The sequence below is a fragment of the Ctenopharyngodon idella genome, chromosome 17 (genome assembly GCF_019924925.1).
Source record: "Ctenopharyngodon idella isolate HZGC_01 chromosome 17, HZGC01, whole genome shotgun sequence".
Classification (NCBI taxonomy): domain Eukaryota; kingdom Metazoa; phylum Chordata; class Actinopteri; order Cypriniformes; family Xenocyprididae; genus Ctenopharyngodon; species Ctenopharyngodon idella.
Window position 1 is genome coordinate 18,208,332 of NC_067236.1, and position 22,980 is coordinate 18,231,311.

A 22,980-nucleotide genomic window follows, 5' to 3' on the forward strand; every position below is an offset into this window, starting at 1 on the left:
TTAAATCAAGATGTGCCAAGATTAGACTAGTGTCTTTACATTCACTCATTCATGTCATTCATAGTCAGTTAACCCTTAATAATGATCCATAGACAAATATTCCTGAATTTGTTTCCATATTCATTTATTTAATGTTGAAGCGTGACTGCTGATCCGTGTGTAACACGTGTTCCCTTGACATTCATGAAGTAAAAACACTGACAATCAATCAAACAGTCATCAACAATCCATCTGCTAATCCCCTCATACTATTTACATTCACAATAATACTAGAGAACAAAACAAATTATGCAAATATACATCAGGAATATGTTAATTACAGTCATGTCAGGAACGAGTCACATTTAAGGTGCATGTAAAGATTAAATAACCATTAGAAAATATGTATGTAAACATGTTAGGACCATTTCTTGGACAATCTTCAGGTCTGAGAGTCTCAGCAGCAACACTTTTTACAGATCTTGGCATTTAAAGATTTACTTTTATGTTGAAAGGGAAAGTCTCAAATTTTGTACCCGTGAAGAAACACTTGAGAGTAATAATCAAGATTGGGAAAAAATGTGCAAAACGTGTATCTTGAGGGATGCAACAGCTTGTCAACTTCATACATTTACCTCTAAAAGTAGTACCTGAGCACCCTCCAGGTACTACTATGAACCTTTTTAGAGGGAAATAAGGTAAATATTACTACTCTAGAAGGTACTGATGTGAACCTGGAAATGTGTGGAAGTGAAATGGTTTTCAGCTATATAATGTAATGATTTGTCTTGTCGAACATCTTGGAAATGCGTGACATTGTGGAAGTGAACATTATCACTGTTTCAGTGTAAAACCAACGTGTCTGTAGAGGTCTGTAATGCAATGCTTGCCCTTAAGGTACTACTATGAGTAAGGTACAAAGGTGCCCCTTCGACAGTAATGCTCCAGATGACAAGCTGTTGCATCATTTATAGGAATTATTTTTTGCACATTTTTTCTGACAGCGTGAGAACAGGACAGAAGAACTAAGTCACAGCTCAGCCTCTCACATGTGGTTCTGTCCAAAAGCTCCTGTGATTCATCTCTACGTCGGTAGATCCTTCATCAGCGTCAGATGTTTCTATGGATGATGATCTTTAGCTCAAACAGTAGATCGCGGCGCTCACAACACCAAGGTCATGGATTCGATTCCCAGGGAAAGCAAGAACTGATCAGATGTAACTGTGCAAGTGGCCTTGGATAAAAGCACTGCCAAATGTGGGAATCCTTGAACCCAGTGGAGACTTTCTCTCATCCCAATATTTCAGTGGTCCATCAATCATTATTCAGCCTGATTGACCTTTTCTCTCTTCATAAGTTCATGTCAAAAGGATCCATGGCTGAAGTCTTTCAGTCACAGGCTGCTGTGCTGCAAGGTCGGCATGGACTCGCAGTCCTTCACGCATTCGTCCTCGCGCATGTACATGAGGAAGAGCGTGACGGTGGCGAAGGTGGTGGCGTTGACAGGAAACGCTCTCAGGAGAGTCGAGGTCAGGCCGCGAGTGAACACCCTCCATCCCTCCCGCCGCCAGCTCTGACGGACGCAGTCCATTATGCCGTCGTACCTGTTGGCTCCGCCCACGCCATCCGCCTGGAGGCGCGACTTGATGACGTCCACGGGATAGGTGGAGAGCCAGGATGCGATTCCTGACATGCCGCCCGCAAGGAGCAGCTTGGGAATGATGTAGCCATCGTCGGGTTCGCAGCGCAGCGATCGCGTCAGCGTGTCGTAGGTGAGGAAGTAGATGCCGAAGCCGGGTGTCTCGCGGATGACGGTGGTCACCATTCCTCGGTTGATTCCTCGGATTCCCTCCTTACGGTAGATGCGGACCAGACAGTCCAGAGAGTTCTTGTAGAGCTTCCTGGACGGGCTCTTCTGGCCCGTTCCCTGCATCTGCATGCGGGTCTTGGCCAGCTCCATCGGGCAGCAGATGACGCACTGGATGAGTCCGGCCGCCGCGCCCGCCAGGAACTGATGCAGCGGCGTGTCTGCGGCCAACATGCGCATGGCGTTGCCCTGGACGCCGAACACGATGGCGTTGATGAAGGTCAGGCCCATCATTGGGGAGCCGATGCCCTTATAGAGGCCCAACATCTGGAGAAACAGAAACGGAGTGAAGGGTTAATGTCTTCAGAACCCGAAACCCTTCGTCTCTCAGACAGATATAGATGTTCCTTGTGCTTAATTTAGCTCCGCGTGCTCATTCCTGACGGGTCTCAAGTAACTCCTGGAGCTCAGCAGGGTTATTAAAGTTAACTAGAACTAAAACCAGCATGTTAAACTTTCACGCCAGAGATTTTTAATGATTTTAAGATCTGCAGTTCAGGAACTTTCAATGCTTGTTGCTTGTAAAGACATCATCAGGCTAATAATAAATCCTACTCACCGATTCTTGGCGAACGATTGACTGGAAGCAGTGATACGTCCCGCGGTACAAGGGCTTGTCCACACTTTGAACCTGCAGTCGCACCTAGAACAGAGAGTTTTTCTCATTAAACAGGAATTAATGCTGTAATCAGGCCACTAGTAATGGTTGACAAACAGCAGAAATCACAAAGAAGTGAATGAAAGTAGATCTAGGTGATGTTTGTCCTTGCTGTGTGTGGAATTATATTCAATGACATTCCAGTCCAATGGAAACAGAGGAATTGACCTGGTCTTTACTTACTAGGTTAAACCTCCGTGCGGCCGGTGTAACAGCCTCACTCTCATCTACAACAAAGCAATACTTTTGCTGTGAAAGACCCTTCGGCTGTGAAGTTATGATCAGGTTAAAGGCACCAAGGCAAGACGAGAGATATTCCGGCTCAAACGGCTGGTGCTAAAGAGGCTTTAGGTCGAAATATGCGCTTAATACACGAGCTCATGTGAGACTCGATCAGAAGCAGGCGTTTGTGTATCTTGCCCTTTGCCTTTAAGTACAACAACTCTCTTTGAGTGTTAGTTTTCATTCACAGAAACACACATGCAACACTAATGACAACAACAACCTCTAATACTCAATGCAACACACATCTCTGAGCATTTGTGTGTCTCAGCTGTTGGTTGGTCCAGTGGGAGTTTGTAGTTGATCACAGTAAAGACATGCTTCTTGATCAGTGTTGATGCACTAAATCAGCTACACATTTGCCAGATGCTTTTATCCAATGGGAATGTCAGCAAAATGTTCTTAGAATATGTTTTTGTTGGTCTATACATTTCGATTAGTTCTTGCATTGCCTGTAAGTGTCATGCTCTACTCTTTCACAGGAACTCCCAAATGTCAAACTAAATCATTGACATATTAATATAATTTGTAGTTGTAAGTACATTTTAATTGATTATAAACTCTTAAAAATAAAGGTTCCAAAATGAGGAAGAACCCTTTGGTTCAGTGGCTGTTTAAGGTTCTTCATGGGACCATCAGTGCCACTACAGAACCTTTAGTTTTAAGAGTGTACAGTCTAGTACATGATGATTTATCAAACCGCGAATGCAAAAACACTTTATGTAACACAAGCTGTCAGTTTGTTGGTTCATCCCCACATGCATTCAGTGTTCAAGCCAAACGTACCTTAACCGTGTCGAATGGATGTCCGACCAGCACACCTGCGGCACCTGCAACATGAGAACATTCACATTCATGTATTTGGCAGATGTTTGTATCCAAAAGTGACTTACATTGCATTCACTTTATTCTTTATGCAAGCTGTTCATGCATTCCCTGGGAATCGAACCCATGACCTTCGTGTTTCAAATGTTTCACTATTTTTATATTTACATTCATGCATTTGGCAGATTCTTGTATCAAAAAGTGACTTACATTGCATTAACTGTATTCTTTATGAAATCTGTTCATGCTTTCCGTAGGAATCGAACCCACGACCTTGGTGTTGCAAATCTGTTTCATTATACTTTTTAATCATTTACAATACATTAATGAATTTGGCAGATGCATATATCCAAAAGAAATTTACATTGCATTCACTTCACTGTATTCTTTATGAAATCTGTTCATGCTTTTCCTGGGAATCGAACCCACGACCTTGGTGTTGCAAATCTGTTTCACTATACTCTTTGAACATTTACATTCATGCATTTGGCAGATGTTTGTATCCAAAGTGACTTTCATTTATTTGAATGATTAGTTCATGCTTTCCCTGGGAATCGAACCCATGATCTTGGTGTTGCGAGCACCTGCTCTACTGTTTGAGCTTCAGGAAGGCAATCTCATGATTTCAGACCCTGTTTTAACTCTGTCATGATGATTAGGAGCATGTTATATTTGACTGAAACGTGTGATGCAATCGTGTTTGAGATATGACGAGTGTTTGAGCTCTGCTGCGGCCGGAGTCCTTGACCCGTCGAATGAAAGCGCAGCGCTGGAATACCTGCGTCATACGGGCATGTGGCAAGATCTGCTTGACCTGTCGATGTGACGATTACAGAATCATGATCCACTGATGTCTGTGCCGTTGATCTACAGAGCTGAACACTGTCTGGAAAACTTACACATGCTTCACAGGATCATTCCTGTTCAATGAGCTTCAGTTCAGAATGATTTTGATTTAGCAGCATGTGAAGGATGATGAGCGTTTCAGACTGAAGAATTGCTGCATTGACATCAGAACAGTAGGAATGTCTGGAGTCAAGGAGTTGTCGGGAACAACGGCTCGTTCTCAGTCAGTCTGACCAGAGAGATATTCTCATCTCCAGCATGAGGTCAGTACACTAGATGTAGGATTCATGCTGTTCAATACTTCACATGTTATTCGACTCATTATTGTACTTGCAGTGCAGTGAAGTGACATGTGACGTGTGTCTTACCTCCAATACATCCTGCAACAAAGTCCAGAGCCATTCCTGAGGTGATGATGATGAAGATGAAGAGCCGGTGGTCTGTCCCTCTGGTCTTCTGCTCGGTGTGTTGGTCTGCGCTCACCAGCAGCTGCTGCCAACGGGGCCGCTATTTTTACTGAATGAAGTTGATATGAAGGGGAAAGTCCATCTGTGACCAATAGAAACTCAAGGATGAAGAAACACCCCCATCATCATCATCATCATCATCATACACGTCTGTGCTTACAGACACGATTTACTGCCAGAGAGAGTAAATCAACTCATAATGCTGCAGGATCTGATTTCCAGTGCAGTAGAACTTAATATGTAGTTATTATCGACTAAACTGTTACATTAAATAAAATAAACTTTCTTTCCATTCAAACTCATTTAACATAATTATACAAATAAACATTTCCTTTAAAGACATATTTTTCCCCAATAATTGTTCGTTTTCTTCTACTTTCATTTTTTTCTTGTGATATACTCTCCACCAATGCATAAAAACACATAATTAGAACAATAATTAAGTACTTTTACATATTAAAAAAGTTAACATTCACATATATATCAAGCTCTTTTAATATACTAATAATACAATATTATTTAAACATCAAATAATAATAATAAATAAACAATGAAGATAAATTAAAAAGGATCCTTTTATATGAAAAAAGTAATTAATGTAATGTAATATATTCCTTTATATTAAATTTTATTTTCTTTGATTTTAGAAGTGTCCAGAAGTGTAGTTTTGCTCTTTTTCACATGACCTCATCTCACTGAATGTACTTTAGAAATCTAACCAATCATTTAAAACGTGGGATTCTCTCCAAACTTTTGTTATTACTTTAAAAGCCATAATTCTTAGTATTCTAAATAAATATAACTCATCTTTAGTAAGTAGCATATATCCTATACCCAAAACTATATTTTGTATCTTTATTATATTTGGTTTCTTAAAAATTTCTTCCATTACCTGAATTACTTTTGTCCAATTAAAAGTCTAAAATATATGAGTTTAATGAGCTTTAAATTCACCACAACTTCTCCAACATCCTAAAGATGGATTTTTTTTGCTGTTATGAATTATTTCATTAATTTTCCAAGCATATTCTTGCCAATATGGAGGTTGTGTCTCCTGTTATTTTATTGTCTAACTCAACTCATTTTGTTTTAATATTATGTAAACCCATATCTTTAATTTCTTTAAATATATTATTTATTCATCCTATAAAATGATCTAATCTGAAATAAAATCAAACTTATTTTATTTCAGATAATTGCCAAGGCAACATTTCTCATTTTAATTTAGTTTAACTTGAACTAAAATAACTAAAGATGAAATAAAAATGAATAAACACTTTATACACACACACACACACATAGAGAGAGAGAGAGACATGCTAAAACTTACTATTTTTTGTTTCTCGCCATGAAAACAGCCATGATGTGTCCTTAAAACATAAACAAGTTGTGTTGTATAAAGCACTATATAAATAAAATTGAGTAGCTATATATTAATAAAACGATCACTAGTCCTCGGATCTGAAGCTGTTCACTGTGAATAATCGGTACAGTAATTATTTGTAGAACACGTGACTGCAACTTTAATTCTTCATCATCATCATCATCGTCAGTGCAGTGACAGAATGAAGAGCAGCGCCACCCAGCGGCCGCTGCAGGAACACAAACGCTGATCTGACACTTGCTGTCTTTATATTTGATACAGCTGATATTCTGCGCGGCAGAGCGACTGTAAACACAGAGAGCGTCACAGACATCGAGACTCACGCCTTACTGCATGTGAACGAGCACTGAATGTGTTCTGAAGGAGACTGTGACCTTCGGTTTCACATTTCTGCAATGACAAAAGCGACACACACACACACACACCCGTCTCTACGACACACGGCACGCGCTTATCTTCTGCATCGTTTTTCTTCATAATCTTCATCATCTTCAGATCGTCAACCGGCGTTTCTCCGCTGATGATGTCACGCGTTCAGCGGATCGAACCGAGTGAATCCGATGCTTCTGCTTGATCGGTTCTGGTTCTTCTGACAGATCGGTTCTGATTCTCCTTGATCGGTTCTGATCGTGATGTATCTCGCAGATTTCATCGCCGGTTCTGTCGGAGGTACGTGATCATGTGAATCATCTGGGTTTCAGGGTCAGTTGTTCAGAGCCTGATGAAGGTCAGTGTGTGAATGTGAGATCTGCAGATATTTGGGCCGTGAGAAGGCAATTAAAAATGATCAACAAAAATAGGCAAATCTCAAATAGATAATTTGCATATTTATACAACATTTCAAACATGACTGTATATTCTGTTATTCTACATTTGATTAGAGCTGAAGAATCATATTCATAATTGATGTCCATAACGAATGTAGTTTATGATGTGTGTGTTCAGGAGCGTTCGGAGTGGCGGTGGGGTATCCGCTGGACACCGTGAAGGTAAAACCATCATCATCATCTTCATCACATGCTCTATCCAGGTGTGTAACGGCTGCTGATGTTGCAGGTGAGACTCCAGACGCAGACTCATGATTCTGGTGTTTGGGAATGTGTGAGAAGAACCTGCAGAACCGAAGGAGTGAGTATCAGTCACACAAACACTAGCATGAAACAGAAGTCGAGCTATTGTGTCGTATATCAGAGTGAAACGCTTCACAAACAAGAACAAATGTAGGGCGGGGCTTTAAAGGGCACCTATAATGCCCCAATAATGCCCATTTCACAAGATGTAATATAAGTCTCTGGTGTCTCCAGAATGTGTCTGTGAAGTTTCAGCTCAAAATCCCCCACAGATCATTTATTATAGCTTGTCAAATTTGCCCCTATTTGGCTGTGAGCAAAAACACGCCGTTTTTGTGTATGTCCCTTTAAATGCAAATGAGCTGCTGCTCCCGCCCCCTTTCCAGAAGAGGGCGGAGCTTTAACAGCTCAACAACAACAAAGTTGGAGAATCTCACGCAGCCAAAATGAGGATTGTCAGTAACGGTGTTCAGCTTACATTGTTCAAACCGGAGTCGACACTGATGGAGAGACTCAGGAAGAAGTTACAACTTTTAGAATGAAACTGGACGTTTCTGAATGGTTAGTGGATAAATTTATGTAGTTGCTGTGGAGTTGATTCAACTCATCCACTAGCATGTGTCGTCATGTTAATCTTTTGTGTTGAATTGACCCTCGTTTGTGAAGCAGTCCGGCGTAAAATGACGGCATGTCAACAATACTCTACTACAACAACTCTTCCTCTTCTCTAAAGCAGCCCAACATGGCCCCGCCCCCTTTGTTGTGTGTTCTTGGGGGCGGGGTTTATGTAAATTTTAGGGTTAGTGATGTCACCGACCCAGGAAGAATCTCGTTGTAGTCCCTACCAGCCGTTTAAAAAGTGATTTCTGTAAAAGAAAATATCTCTCTCTGCATTGAACTTTGAGCGTCGTAACTTTGCAGATGTTGCTGTTTGATCATAAACAACATTACACACTAACTAAAGTTAAAAATGAAGTGAAATCATAATCAACCATCTCTTTAACACAATAACGGTGTGTTTCAGGTCAGAGGTTTCTATCGAGGGATGTCGATGCCGGTAACCACCGTCTCCATCAGCTCCTCTCTGGTTTTCGGCACCTACAGGAACGTTCTTCATTACCTGCATCAGATGCGGCACAGAAGCGCAGCGGATCCTCACCATAAAGCTCATATTTTTCTGTCTGGGTTCGCCGGAGGCGTCGCTCAGGTGCGCTTCATCGCTTCATTCCACGCGTGTTGTGTGTCACTGCATGTATAACCAGCTGCGTTTGCTCTGGTTTCAGGTTTTGGTGATGTCGCCCGCAGACATCGTGAAGGTTCGTCTTCAGTGTCAGATGGAAGGGCGGAGATACAGCGGTCCGCTGCACTGTCTGCTCAGCATCGCCCGCGGCGAGGGTCTGCTGGGCCTCTATAAGGGTTCTGCTGCTTTAGCCCTGCGCGACGGACCCTCCTTCGCCACCTATTTCCTCACTTACAACACCATCTGTGATTCACTGTCTGCAGAGAACCATCAGCCAGGTAAAATCACTCAAACCTGAACTTATAAACACATCAGAAGTTCTTACTCAGTACATTTAAAGGGGCTATATATTAATGCATGAATCGCTTTTTATTGTCATTGTGTAAACGGCTTGTAACGAAACTTAAAGTGGACCTATAATGCCCCTTTCACAAGATGTAATATAAGTCTCTGGTGTCTCCAGAATGTGTCTGTGAAGTTTCAGCTCAAAATACCCCACAGATCATTTATTATAGCATGTTATACATGCCCATTTTTGAGTGGAAGGAAAAACATGCTGTTTTCGTGCATGTGACTTTAAATGCAAATGAGCTGCTGCTCCCCACCTGCTTTCCAGAAGAGGGCGGAGCCTGTACAGCTCGTGCCACAGATACTCTGCAAAAAACTAAAACATCTGTTTGGTCTAAACTTCTGATATATGGTTTTCTGAGTGCACAGAAAGCTGACTGTCACATGGTGCGTCATGTGAGTATCAAACTAAGTTCTCTTTCACGTGTTATTGCGCTTAAACTGTCAAATACACACAAGGTTCACAAACACAGTCAGTTATGTCTGTGAACATAAACAGCATAGAAAAGAAATCGCAAGTGTATATTAGATCTGTGTGTTAAAGTGACAGCAGCATAATATACAGTCATTTACGCCGGACTGCTTCACAAATGAGGGTCAATTCAACACAACAGATTAACATGACGGCACATGCTAGTGGATGAGTTGAATCAACTCCACAGCAACTACATAAATTTATCCACTAACCATTCAGAAACGTCTAAAAGTTGTAACTTTTAGACGTTTCTAAACTCTCTCCATCAGTGTCGACTCCGGTTTGAACAATGTAAGGCTGAACACCGTTACTGACAATCCTCATTTTGTCTGGGTGAGATTCTCCAGCTTTCTTGTTGTTGAGCGACCGAAGCGCGAGCTGTTAAAGCTCCGCCCTCTTCTGGAAAGGGGGTGGGAGCAGCAGCTCATTTGCATTTAAAGGGACACACACAAAAACTGTGTGTTTTTGCTCACACCCAAATAGGGTCAAATTTGACAAGCTATAATAAATGATCTGTGGGGTATTTTGAGCTGAATTTTATGAATTAAGCAGCTGGTGCACTTTATCACTAGAAAGAATTGAAATAACCCATTAAACATGAAAGTATTATGCAATCATTGAAGACGTGGATATTTTGTGCCTTTTTGGCATAAAACTGAGTTAAGAACCCTAGAGTTCACTACAGGCAAAATTGTTGTTGACCGTCTGTTTTCAGGCTGGCCGGTGGTTCTTCTGGCCGGTGGCGTGTCCGGTATGTGCGGCTGGGCCGTCGGGACGCCCATGGACGTGATCAAGGCCCGTCTGCAGGTGGACTATGTGAGCGGCCGGCGCTACAGAGGATTCTTTCACTGCATCACACACAGCGTGAGGACCGAAGGCGCATCCGTCCTGTTCAGAGGACTGACGGTAAACTGCATCCGTGCTTTTCCCGTCAACATGTCTGTTTTTGCCACGTACGAACTGGTCGTTCGCTTCCTGCGTTCAGCGTCATGAAGGTCATGGTCAGATTTTTGCACAAGTTTTGCATCATGCACAATAACGTTTGTGTTCCACTGTGAGCTGCAGAAGCTCATGAACCAGAGAGTGAATATGTATAATCTGTATTAATATATATTTGAGTGTTTTGCAGTGTCTACCTCCAGATGCGTCTGCTGAAGAGCATCGTGAATGTTTAAGGGTTTGAATTCAAACTCGTGTATTCCTGTCATTTCCATCCAGCGTTTTTTATGCAATATCCCAAAATGCACATAGAAATAGGTGGATGGAAACATATCTAGTGTTAATCAGGTTTAACCTTTTACTAACTGTCTGTGTTTAATCTCAGTTGTATCTGAATGTGTGAAGCTCGTATCAGGGGTTTACACATTAACGCACACATTCTGTCAGATATGCATCTCTGTTTTTAAATGAATGTTAAATGAACCGTTTACACAGCTGAATGTTCACAGAATCAGTAATACAATAAACATGTCATTTACAACATCTGTCTGTTTATTCATCACAGTTGGCGTCAGGTTTATTAGACAGTGAGTTCATTTCTCTGTGGTTGATCGGTGTGCACTGAAGGATCTGTCGTTTCCTCTAGCAGTTGAAGCGTAGTTTCCGCGGGGTCATGAACTGTCGGACAGTCTCGTCGGTCACCAGTTTGCGTCTCTCCTGATGCGCGGCGATCATGGGCTGAAGCGTCTCGATCAAACACTTCTTCAGTTCGCCGGTGAGCAGAGCGCCGCTCCTGTAGTCCTGAAACACAACCGGGCGTATTTAGAGATTTAATTCGTATTTTGTTGTTTGTGGTCAGACTTTTGAAGTCTGACGGCATCGGTGTCTGATCTCACCTGTCTGATCTTCTCCAGCTGTTCATCGTCTTCCAGAAAGAACGTCAGATACATGAAGGAAACATCCACGTCTGGATTCCCACCGAACTTCCTGTGCTCCTCTACTGTGTCCTTCCCGCCAGAGAACGCGTGTTTGTTGACCTGCAGCAGCAAGAGCTCGTGTGATTCTCTGTCACGTCTTAAACACTAGTTCATTCATAATAAGAGTGAAGAAGCACCTTGTTCTTGATCTGCTTGGGCGTGTCTGTCAGGAAGATGGAGGAGTTGGCGTCGCTGGCGCTCATCTTGGTCTGAGCGCCCTGAAGCGCCGGGAAGAACGTGGAGTGAAGCAGAGCGGGTTTAAGATAGCCGATCCGAGGAGCCACGTCCCGCGTCATCCGGAAATATGGATCCTGAGGAACAGAGGATCACGTGACGTTCAGTAGCATCACTTCACACTTTAACGGCCTGAGATTAGTAGCTCTTTAATTAGTAGTAGTAGTTGTACTGAGTTTTTGCTGCATTTACACAGTTTTGACCACCAGGTGGCGCCAGCCTGAAGTGTGTCCAATGCTAGTGAATAATTTTATAAGCTTGGGAAAGCGTATGTGAAGATGGATCTGAGCATCTCACCTGATCGATGGCACATGGAATGAGACACTGAACGTCATTCCTGTCGCCGAAGATCTGCGGGAAAGAGTTACCGAAGGACGGAGCTGCTTGAATGGCTGGGAAACTGATTTTACCTGCAGACACACACGATTAAACTCCGACTGACGAACACTCGTTCAAACACTTCAGACAGAAGAAGAGCGCTGCTCACCGATACAATCACTGTCTGTGAATCCAAAGATGCCTTTGACCTGGTTAAACGTCACATGCTTCTGAACCTTCACAACGTTTCTGTAGAACGAAGGACTCGCCCTGTCGGAAGAAACACATTCACAGTAAATTCAAGTCAAATCAAGCCAAGTCAAATTTATTTATAAATACAGTTTCAAAGCAGCTTTACAGAAAATCATGATGTTAATGTTTACAATATCTTAGAACTGTGTGATAGTTACATTTTGAGAACATACAAACAATATAATAGCACTTATTTCCATATGCAGATGCGGTTATATATTAATAATAATAGCACTTATATCCATATGAAGATGAGATCCGGTTATATATTAATAATAATAGCACTTATATCCATATGAAGATGAGATGCAGTTATTTAATAATAATAATAATAATAGCACTTATATCCGTACGCAGATGAGATGCAGTTATATAATAATAATAATAGCACTTATATCCATGTGAAGATGAGATGCAGTTATATATTAATAATAGCACTTATATCCGTACGCAGATGAGATGCAGTTATATAATAATAATAATAGCATCTCATCTGCGCACTTATAATAATAATAGCACTTATATCCATATGAAGATGAGATGCAGTTATATAATAATAATAGCGTTTATACCCGTACACAGATGAGATGCGGTTATATAATAATAATAATAATAGCACTTATATCCATGTGAAGATGAGATGCGGTTATATATTAGTAATAATAGCGCTTATATCCATATGAAGATGAGATGCGGTTATATATTAATAATAATAGCACTTATATCCATATGAAGATGAGATGCGGTTATATATTAATAACACTTATATCCATATGCAGATGAGATGCGGTTATATAATAATAATAATAGCGCTTATATCCATGTGAAGATGAGATGTGGTTAAATAATAATAATAGCGCTTATATCCGTATGCAGATGAGATGCAGTTATATATTAATAATAGCGCTTATATCCATGTGAAGATGAGATGCGTTATATATTAATAATAATAGCACTTATATCCATATGCAGATGAGATGCGGTTATATAATAATAATAATAGCGCTTATATCCATGTGCAGATGAGATGCGGTTATATAATAATAATAGCGCTTATATCCGTACGCAGATGAGATGCAGTTATATATTAATAATAGCGCTTATATCCATGTGAAGATGAGATGCGTTATATATTAATAATAATAGCACTTATATCCATATGCAGATGAGATGCGGTTATATAATAATAATAATAGCAGTTATATCCATATGCAGATGAGATGCGGTTATATATTAATATAGTAGCAGATGAGATGTAATAGCGCCACCTGCTGTCAGCACTGACACACAACATGAAGACGTTGCAGTAGAAAGACGTGAGCAGTTTTACCCCATATACTCCAGATCAGAGAAGATGAAGGTCTTGTCCAGGTCGAATCCGCAGGCGATGATGTCTCTGGCGTTCTCCACCGCGTACCGATGGCAGTCCTCCAGCGACAGGTCCTTCCACAGGTACTTCTCGTCATCCGTCATCTGAATGACCAGAGGGACGTCGAACACGTCCTGAAGCCACCTGAGACACAATGGACACCCGTCAGCGGCGGAACTGACCGCAGACTCACACTGGACACGGATGACACTCACTTAGTGAAGATGAAGGGGATCAGGTGACCCACGTGCATGGCCTCTGAGGACGGCCCACGGCCCGTGTACAGATAGAAGGACTTCTGATTCTCGTACGCGTCCAGGATCTGATGCATGTCCCTGCCCATCAAAACATGTCATATGATCATCACCCAGCCTTAAAGTTTAAAAAGACCCCATTTATACTGTGAAAAAATAATATAATAAAGAAAAGGTCAAATATTTTTGGAAAATGTTTCTATTAAGTTACTTTTTTTTATTTTTATTTTTATTAGTTTTAATCTATCTTTTTTTATTTCAATCTATCTTTTATTTTAAACTATTTATTTTGATATTTATCTATTTTTTATTTATTTTAATATGTATATTTATTTTAATCCATTTTTATTTTATTTTGTAATTTAATTAGTAATTTCTTTTATTTTAATCTATTTATTTGCTTTTTAATCTACCTATTTTATTTATTTACATATATTTGTTTATGTATTTATGTATTTTAATCTACTTTTTTATTTATTTGTTTTAATCTATTTATCTATTTACTTATCTGAATTTATTTATTTGAGTTTATTTGTTATGATGCACGTCCACTCCCTTCCCAGTGTTGTTGTGTGTTTGTGTGTGTGTGTGTGTGTGTGTGTGTGTGTGTGTGTGAGAATGACGCACCTGTGTGAGAAGAAGATTCCTCTGCGCAGGAAGCGATGTGGTGTTTTCCCCGTGAGTCGAGCGATTCTGTCCACCAGCTCCTGATCGATCTTACTGCTGCCGAAGCGCACTGACAGCAGCAGAACCTCGTCAATGCATTATTCACACATGAAAACATGCTCAGAAATCACACACACACACACACACAGAGGATGAGGATTAGTACACAAACCAACCGATGAGTTTATCGTAGTCGACTCCTTTGGCGCTGCTGGTGGAAACGTTCCACGGATCCACCTGATCATCTCCATCATCATGACCTTCATCATTCATCACAGCGTCCGTCGGTGGGCGTCCGGCCTGATAGTCCTGACCGGTCAGCTGTTTATAGTCCGCCTTTAACTTCAGCAGTAACTGGACAGCAGCGTCAACATCAGCCTGCAGGAGCACACAGTCACATGACCAGAAGTGAGTACTGATTAAGCTTCAACAGTGTACAGAATCATCATGAAAATATATTTCATTACAATAAAACATTTAAAAAATAGATACATAAAAATTTGAATTTAAAAAAATAAAAATAAGAAAAATGTGTTTAAGAGGAAAAACTGGGTAAAAATGTAAAAGTAATAAATTGTATTTAAAAAAAAATAATTAAGAAATAGATTACAATAAATAAAAATAGATAATACAATTAATAAACATTTTAAAAATAGATAAATAAAAATTAGATTCCAACAAGTACATAAGCAAATAAATAATGCATCAGTACAGTGCTGAGTATAAAAAAAAATTTAGATTACAATAAAAAATATATAAAAATTTGATTAAATAAGCTAACAAATAATGCATCTTACAGCACAATGCTATGAGTTTTAATAAAAATCTATTTACAATAAATAAACTTTTGATTACAAATAGATATTTTATTTATTAAAATAAGTAAATAAGCAAATAAATAATTCATCAGTACAGTGTTATAATGAGTAGGGGAAAATGTAATAACATAATAGAAACGCAGTAATTTCCGAATAATATTTGTACATATTTATAATATTATTTTGAGAATATAAATGGGGCCTTTCAGCTGGAGACTCACTTTATTGCCCTTCTGAGCTTTGATTTCTCTCACTGCGTCTCCCTGAGCTCTGAGCTGCTCATACAGACCCATCGGGCTCGAATCTGCCGACATCTTCAGCTGTAACACACACTGACTGACAGAAGAACATGATGACTGTTTATATTGTGACATGAAACTCTTACACCTCATTGACATATGCTCGCCTGCCGCATGTCAGCCTGTAAACATCGATCTGTGATCTGTGTCATGATCAGCGCTCGCACGAGTAATGATAACAAGTTAAATTCAGTATTAAATAGTAATGAAGAATAAACAAACGTACCGGCTTGTGTTGGATGATTTAATTCATTCAGCTTGCATCAGACTGACTGTGCCAGTGTCACACCGATCACTGCCCTACCGGAAACATTCGCTCCAGGTAGTTCCGGTCGCATCTCTCAAACGTCACTGTCAGTGAATATTATTGTTATTAAACACAGTTTTATCCCTACTCTATTTTATTTAGATAACGGAAATACATACAATCTGTTTAATACGGGATGTGTATTTTATACACACGAATTATTATTTTAAACGATACTCTTATTTTGTAGCAAAAACAAGCCGCTTCCTCTACAGATGCTTTTCTCTCAGAGAAATAAGTGAAGCTGATTATTACCACACAAAACCAATGTAACAGTTAATTTAAATGAGGCAGCTGACACTTTTAGTCGTACTCTGTTTTACTCAGATAACGGTAATGGATAAAAGCTTTTTATTAAAAACGAGACTCTTATCTTGTCTCTAAGTTCCTCACTCGCTCTTCCGGAGTTTCGCTGTCTGATATTTCAAATTAAACACCGCGCGACAGACACGAATATTCATCATATAAACAAGAATATACCGACCCTCTGTATAGTTATACAAACGGGTTTAAACGGATACACAAATGCTTATATTATGATTTGGCGGACAGATGATGTTGATGTCAGTTACTCGTCGTTTAATGTGAGTTTTTGGACTATCTAGTGTCTTCTGCTGCTTTTAATTATTATAATAAATTCAAGATACATTTGGCGTTTTATTTTTCTGTAATTTATATTAAAAAAACTTGTAATATTCTCTCTGTTTACAATAGTTGAACTCTTGTTTGACCGTTTTATTAATAAGAATATTATTCTTTCTTAGTGTAATTGTTTTATTTTAATTTATTTACTTTCTAATTTTAATTAATTAATTTACACACACGTATAAACATTAAAAATAATTCTTATCCATGCAGACACATGTGGTGGTTTGTGAGTGATCATCATGGCTTCACTGGTGGATTATGAGGATTCTGACAGTGATCCGGATCAAGAACGTCTGTCTGCTGCTCCTCAGCCTCATCTGGAGCTTTATAATGATGAAGCCCTCACCATGAGCTCCTCATCATCATCTTCATCATCAGCAGCAGCTCAGAGCTCATCCGGCTGCATGAAGAGAGCGCAGCTGCAGCCGGCCGCAGTCAGGCCGTATATTCCTAAAAGACAGCGCATGTCCACTGCAGCGGTCCAGACACCGGAGACACAGGACACACGTCCATCCGCTGGAGCTCATCTGCTGTCCGAGGTGTCGGAGAGAGTCCGGCCGTTCCTGGGACGTAAGCACGGACGGGCCGAGCTGCCCCGACGACTGCAGTGTTGCGTTCAGGCCCATCAGGGTCCAGTGAACACCCTGCAGTGGAGTCCAGTGGATCATCTCAGTCATCTGCTGCTCTCTGCGTCCATGGACAAGACCTGCAAGGTATGACTAACCTAACCCAATCCACCCTAACCTATCCCAATCTAAACTAACCTAAACTAACCCAACCTAAACTAACCCAATCCAATCTATCCCACCCTAACCTATCCCAACCTAACTTAACCTAACCCAACCTAAACTGAAGTAACATAAACTAACCCAACCTAACCTAACCTATCCCAACCTAACTTAACCTATCCCAAACTAAACTAACCCAACTTAACCCAATCCAACCTAAACTGAAGTAACATAAACTAACCTGTCCCATTCCCAACCTAACCCAATCCAACTTAACCAACCTAAACTAAACTAAACTAACTTAAACTAACCCACCCTAACCTATCCCAGCCTAACTTAAACTAACCCAACCTAAACTGAAGTAACATAAACTAACCCAACCCAACCTAACCTATCCCAACCTAAACTAAACTAACCTAAACTAACCCAATCCAATCTATCCCAACCTAAACTGAAGTAACATAAACTAACCTATCCCATTCCCAACCTAACCCAATCCAACTTAACCAACCTAAACTAAACTAACCCAACCCAATCCAGCCTAAACTGAAGTAACCTAACCCAGTCTAACCTAAACTAACCCAACCTAACCTTATCTCACAATTCTGTCTTTTTTCTCGCAATTGCGAGTTTATTATTGCATTATTGATTATTACACCTGTCTAATCAGCATCTTGATATGCCACACCTGTGAGGTGGAAGGATTATCTCAGCAAAGGAGAAGTGCTCACTAACACAGATTTAGACAGATTTGTGAGCAATATTTGAGAGAAATAGGCCTTTTGTGTACACAGAAAAAGTCTCAGATCTTTGAGTTCAGCTCATTAAAAATGGGGGCAAAAACAAAAGTGTTGCGTTTATAATTTTGTTCAGTGTACATAGTGAACCTTTAAGCACAAGTGCTTTTTATGCTGATGTGGATCTTGGCGTTTCCATCCAGCGTTTTCTTATGCAGCATCCCACAATTCCCATAAAACATGTGGATGTAAACATATCCACAGTGTTCAGGCAGAATTTTCTGATGTTGGAAGAGCAGCTTGATGTAGACGTCTCTGATGCGGAGCAGCTCCATCACGGTCAGGTCATTATGTGTGTCGAGGCCCAGGAGAGACGCGCGCTCACGTTCATGTCCTGAGGAGAGGTGAAATGACGCACATTCAGACACCGCTGAACTAGTTTCATGCACCTGTGCTGCGACCAGCCCTCATAATGAACCATTCAAATATTCATGAGAAATTGCCTGTTCGCTGAGGACAGATGCTGTGGTTTAAAGATCGATAGACCAGAGACTAGTTTTTCATCTGTGGTGTGTGTTTGAGTTGACTTCAGTCTGTTTCTGTTGGATTTGATTGTGCAGCGGTGTTGGTGAGGTGATGTTGGATCACGCTAATCTTGTTCTGCCCGCGGCGTCTCGGCCGGATATGAGAGCCGCCGCTATCAGATGCTGTTTGATGTGTGTGAGTTTAATAATGAGAGGAGGAAGCGTCTGGAGGGTCGAGGAGCGGCACGTCATCAGTCAGTGGAGCCGCCGCTCTGATCCTGAACACCAGAGACGCTCCAGCTGTATCTGCATCCTTACAGGACATTCATTCATTCACCTCTTCCTCTGAACACTGGCTTTATCTGCAGTGATTCGGGATCATTCCCGTCCACGCAATTCACCCAAAAATCAACACTGCAAAAAACACTAAATAATCATGTTTTTATATAAAACTCTATTGTAGCTTGTCAGTACAGAAGCCCATTTCCACCAAATAATTTTGACTTTTTAATCTCAGAATTTTGACCTAGTATGTCATAATTGATTAATATGTCAACTTCGCCTCATACTTGACTTTATGACAAAAATTCTAAATTGACGTAGCATATCATAATTTTCGCTTTTGTCAGTTTTGACTTTTTGACTTTTTAGTCAGATGTAACTGTAATTGTGACTATATATGTCATAATTATGGCAAAAAGTCAAAATTATGACGTAGTATGTCATAATTGAGTTAATGTCATAATTTCTGCTCTCATAATTGACTTTCACTTTTTATGTCAATTTTGACAAAAATTTTTTAATTATGACTTAATTACAGGTTTTAATGTTATGAAGTCAGATTTTACTGTTATTATGACATGTCATAGTTAGTATAACTTAGTATGTCGTGAATATGAATTAGTATGTCATAATTTTGACTTTTTATGTCATAATTAAGACTTTCCAAAGCATGATTTTTTTTCCTTATGTGGCAGAAATGGGCTTCCAAATGTCTGAGAATAAATAAGTGTGAAATTCTGAACTCCTCTAGTGAAATAGTTCCTCCCTTTCTGTTTCGGGTCAATTTGATCAACATTTTTATATTCAAAAATAGCCCCACAGATTTCATGTATATAATATATGTATAAATATAAGTCTTAAATTTCATAATTTCTCATGTATTTTATATTTTAGTAGTTGACAAGCTATGAAAAAGTTTTACCTGTTTACTGTCTTTCCAATAGTTGAATTTTGGTGAATTGCATTGAAACCAGTGAGGCTCAGTTTGACCTCAAACACCATCATAGTCTCCTAAACCTGTACAACCTCTCCAAAACACAGACTTGTCAAAACTTTGTATGCACATTCATGACCCTGAATGAGAAAAAGAAGAAATAAAGTTTAACCACCAGTGTTTCAAGCAGTTTAAAAATCAAATAGGAGGGTTTTAATGTGAGATCTGTCATGACAGAATGAGTGACTGTCGAGTTCGTTGTATTTATTTATTTCAAAGAATAGAGTAACACTTCATGTTCTCATTGAGCCGAATCTCTGTGTGTGTAGGTGTGGGACGGTGTTGGCGGTGGGCGGTGCTTACAGACTTACTCCGCCCACCGCGGCGCGGTGCGTGATGCGTGTTGGCTGGCGTGCGGGCGACGCCTCCTCTCAGGCTCGTTTGACGGAACGGCGGCGCTCACTGACGTGGAGACGGGTGAGTTTCCCTCCACAGCACGACTCTCACTCCATAAACCGACTCTGATATTATCCTGATAAATGTCCTGAGAGTCCGTCTGTGGCGGATCATATCAGGACAGACGCCGTATTCCAGCTGGAACATGGAGGATGTTTTTATTCTCCGCACAGATAAAAGTCATTCAGTGCAGAAAGATGGAGGATTCAAGATCAACTTCTGTGCAATAAATGCAATAAACTGATGCTCTTCCTCAGTGTTTCTGTCTTGTTTTCCAGCACAAACATCTAAACATTCTTAAATCAAGACACATTTACTGGAGAAGTCACATTTTTGCATTGTGTTTTACTGCACATCCAGCTGCTCATCATGAGACACTTTTCTTATCGGCCGTCAGCGCTGTGATAATTACATTTCTTAATTAAAAACACTGAGGAAGCGTGTTAATTATGCAGGAGGAGGATTCTTATCGGCTCCCCAAACATCACATTCTCCCCATTCACAGAAACACACTTTACAATAAGATGTCATTAGTTAACAGTGAACAATACTTCAAATCATTTATTAATCTTAATGTTAATTTCAACATTTAATACATTTTTTAAACTAAAGTTGTATCTGTTAACATTATTTAATGCACTGTGCACATGAACAAACCATGAAGAATTAGATTTTTATTATCTGATGGTAACAAATGAGATCTTAGTGTAAAGTGTTACAGAAAAACAGTGAAGTCGCAGCAGAGACTGAGATCAAATCCAACTTGATCATATGCAAATATTAAATTTGAAATATTAAATATCATTAATATGCGTGGATGAGTTGATCATCATATGAATTGTCAGTTTAATTAATCAGCAGCTAATAAAGAGCTGCTTTACCAGCAATCACAGTTTGTCCTCAAACACGTCAATTATGAAACTAAGACGATAGAGTCATAATTCAGATCAAGTTCTGATAGTGTCAGTGCAGACAAATCTACAGTATTACTGAATATCGAGTGTCCTTTAAAGTAAAGTAACGATTGATTGATTGATTGATTGATGGCTCCTCAGGTCAGACCATCGCTCAGATGGAGAACGGCTTTAAGGTGACCTGCGTCGCCCCGCGACCTTCCGACCCCGACGTGTTCCTGAGTGGCGGCTTCAGTTCAGAGGTCAAAGCCTGGGACGCCCGCTGCCGTAAGGTCAGTCTGATTCCAGACCCTTCCCATGAGCCTTTGGACAGGACTGACAGACGCTATGTGTGTCGCAGGTGCTGCACGTGTATAAAGCTGCAGTTCAGCAGACGCTGGACGTCTTGTTTCTGAGCGGCGGCCGAGAGTTCGTGAGCAGCACCGACGCCGTCAGTCGAGACTCGGCCGAGCGAACGCTTATCGCCTGGGACTTTGAGACGACCGCCAAACTCTCCAACCAGATATTCCACGTAAGAACCTTCTCTGAGGATGCGTCCACATTCATCCAGATACATGACAAATGGTGTTTAACGCTAGGGCCCTATGATTTCTGTGAAGCGTCTCAGTGTTTTCAGATGAATGCAGACTCATGTTGTTGATGTTGTCAGGAGCGCTACACCTGTCCGAGTCTGAGCGCTCACCCGCTGGACGACAGCTTCATCGCTCAGACCAACGGCGGCTACATCGCCCTGTTCTCCTCCCAGCGGCCGTACCGCATGAACAAGAGACGCAGATACGAGGGACACAAGGTCAGCGCCACTGACATATCCAGAGCAGGTCATGTGACTGATCATGTGACTGAAATCTCTCGTCTCATTGGTTGCAGGTGGAGGGTTTCGCGGTGCATTGTGGGTTCTCCGCAGACGGAAGCGTACTGGTCTCTGGTAGTTCTACAGGTTCTGTGCACTTCTACGACTATCAGAGCTCACGGAGCCTGAAGACGCTGGACGCTCATGAACACGCGTGTGTGTGCGCCGCGATCCATCCCGTGATCTCCGCCGTCACAGCCACCTGTGATTGGACGGGAGAGATCAAGATATGGACCTGATCCTTCATCTGCCAAAGAGCTTTATAATTATGTGACATGAATCATTTCCTTTTAATGCTTTTAGTGTTTCAATATGAAGATTTGAAAAACATGACGTTAAACAGCAGAATCCACTGAATGAAAAATACTTTTGTTAATCTTAGTTAATCTCTAATTTACTCATCAATTCACACTAAGAAACGACATTAAAACAAGTCCATCATTAAAGTTTATTTAGTAAAGAAAAATGCAGCAGATATATGGAAACATGCGTCAAGAAACAGTTTTCTATGAAAATGAATTTCATGTCAATTCCTTTTTTATCTTGTAGATAAAAACAGTGTTTGTTTGAAGAGCTTCAGCATCGCACCTGAATAATGTCGTATGATCTGCTGCATGATCCTGAAGATGAAATATGAACACATATTTACAGTTAAACCATTTTCAAACACAGGAGCTGCTTTAGTAAACAAAAAATGGTAAAGATATATATTTATTGTATAAGAACAATTTGGTGATTAATTTAATTGTGTATGGAAAGTACCATATACACAAACAGAAATGGGCAAAAAGTAAACCTAAGAAATGCAAGAAATAAAAAAAGCAAATGAAAGTATAAAATACTGACTGTGTCGGACTGGATGAGTCGCTCAAAACAAAAATTTTCATAGATTTGCAGAGACACAGTGTTTATATTTTTCAATAAACTGAACCTAAGAATGGTTTAGTAACAGTTGTCTCTGCATATTAAAAGATGAGATTGAGATTGCTGGAGCAGCTGAGATGTTCATCTAGTTTGTGGCGTGTCAGTGTTC

The 22,980-nt window shown here is 40.3% G+C and overlaps 4 protein-coding genes and 1 long non-coding RNA gene across 6 annotated transcripts; 3 read left to right on the forward strand and 2 right to left on the reverse strand.

Annotated features, from left to right (window-relative positions):
* Positions 1–99: 99 nt before the first annotated feature.
* On the reverse strand, positions 100–6,403 carry LOC127498166 (mitochondrial basic amino acids transporter). The gene is made up of 5 exons (XM_051867225.1): positions 6,255–6,403; positions 4,826–5,006; positions 3,573–3,616; positions 2,406–2,489; positions 100–2,113 (listed from the first exon to the last, which is right to left on the reverse strand). The coding sequence occupies exons 2-5, from the start codon at positions 4,857–4,859 to the stop codon at positions 1,373–1,375; spliced, it is 903 nt and encodes a 300-aa protein (XP_051723185.1). The 5' UTR covers positions 4,860–5,006; positions 6,255–6,403; the 3' UTR covers positions 100–1,372.
* Positions 3,878–5,266, forward strand: LOC127498170 (uncharacterized). Its single transcript, XR_007925823.1, has 2 exons — positions 3,878–4,720; positions 4,794–5,266. It is a non-coding gene; the product is annotated as an uncharacterized LOC127498170 (long non-coding RNA).
* A 432-nt stretch (positions 6,404–6,835) lies between the features above and the next one.
* On the forward strand, positions 6,836–10,921 carry slc25a47b (solute carrier family 25 member 47b). Its single transcript, XM_051867226.1, has 6 exons — positions 6,836–6,977; positions 7,254–7,297; positions 7,365–7,436; positions 8,403–8,585; positions 8,662–8,896; positions 10,157–10,921. Exons 1-6 carry the CDS (start codon positions 6,941–6,943, stop codon positions 10,432–10,434), a joined length of 849 nt encoding a protein of 282 aa, XP_051723186.1. The 5' UTR covers positions 6,836–6,940; the 3' UTR covers positions 10,435–10,921.
* LOC127498160 (tryptophan--tRNA ligase, cytoplasmic) lies at positions 10,912–15,910 on the reverse strand. 2 transcript variants are annotated; one of them, XM_051867181.1, is made up of 11 exons: positions 15,794–15,910; positions 15,490–15,604; positions 14,627–14,828; positions 14,412–14,520; positions 13,746–13,865; positions 13,492–13,674; positions 12,079–12,179; positions 11,889–12,001; positions 11,495–11,668; positions 11,277–11,417; positions 10,912–11,181 (listed from the first exon to the last, which is right to left on the reverse strand). In XM_051867181.1, the coding sequence occupies exons 2-11, from the start codon at positions 15,580–15,582 to the stop codon at positions 11,023–11,025; spliced, it is 1,395 nt and encodes a 464-aa protein (XP_051723141.1). In that variant the 5' UTR covers positions 15,583–15,604; positions 15,794–15,910; the 3' UTR covers positions 10,912–11,022. The 2 variants fall into 2 exon arrangements, with proteins under 2 accessions (XP_051723141.1, XP_051723142.1); XM_051867182.1 differs by having other exon boundaries at positions 15,490–15,600; positions 15,794–15,878.
* Positions 15,911–16,144: 234 nt separating this feature from the next.
* On the forward strand, positions 16,145–22,789 carry wdr25 (WD repeat domain 25). Its single transcript, XM_051867183.1, has 7 exons — positions 16,145–16,458; positions 16,733–17,235; positions 20,057–20,204; positions 21,239–21,369; positions 21,438–21,608; positions 21,747–21,887; positions 21,965–22,789. The coding sequence occupies exons 2-7, from the start codon at positions 16,762–16,764 to the stop codon at positions 22,184–22,186; spliced, it is 1,287 nt and encodes a 428-aa protein (XP_051723143.1). The 5' UTR covers positions 16,145–16,458; positions 16,733–16,761; the 3' UTR covers positions 22,187–22,789.
* Positions 22,790–22,980: the final 191 nt, after the last annotated feature.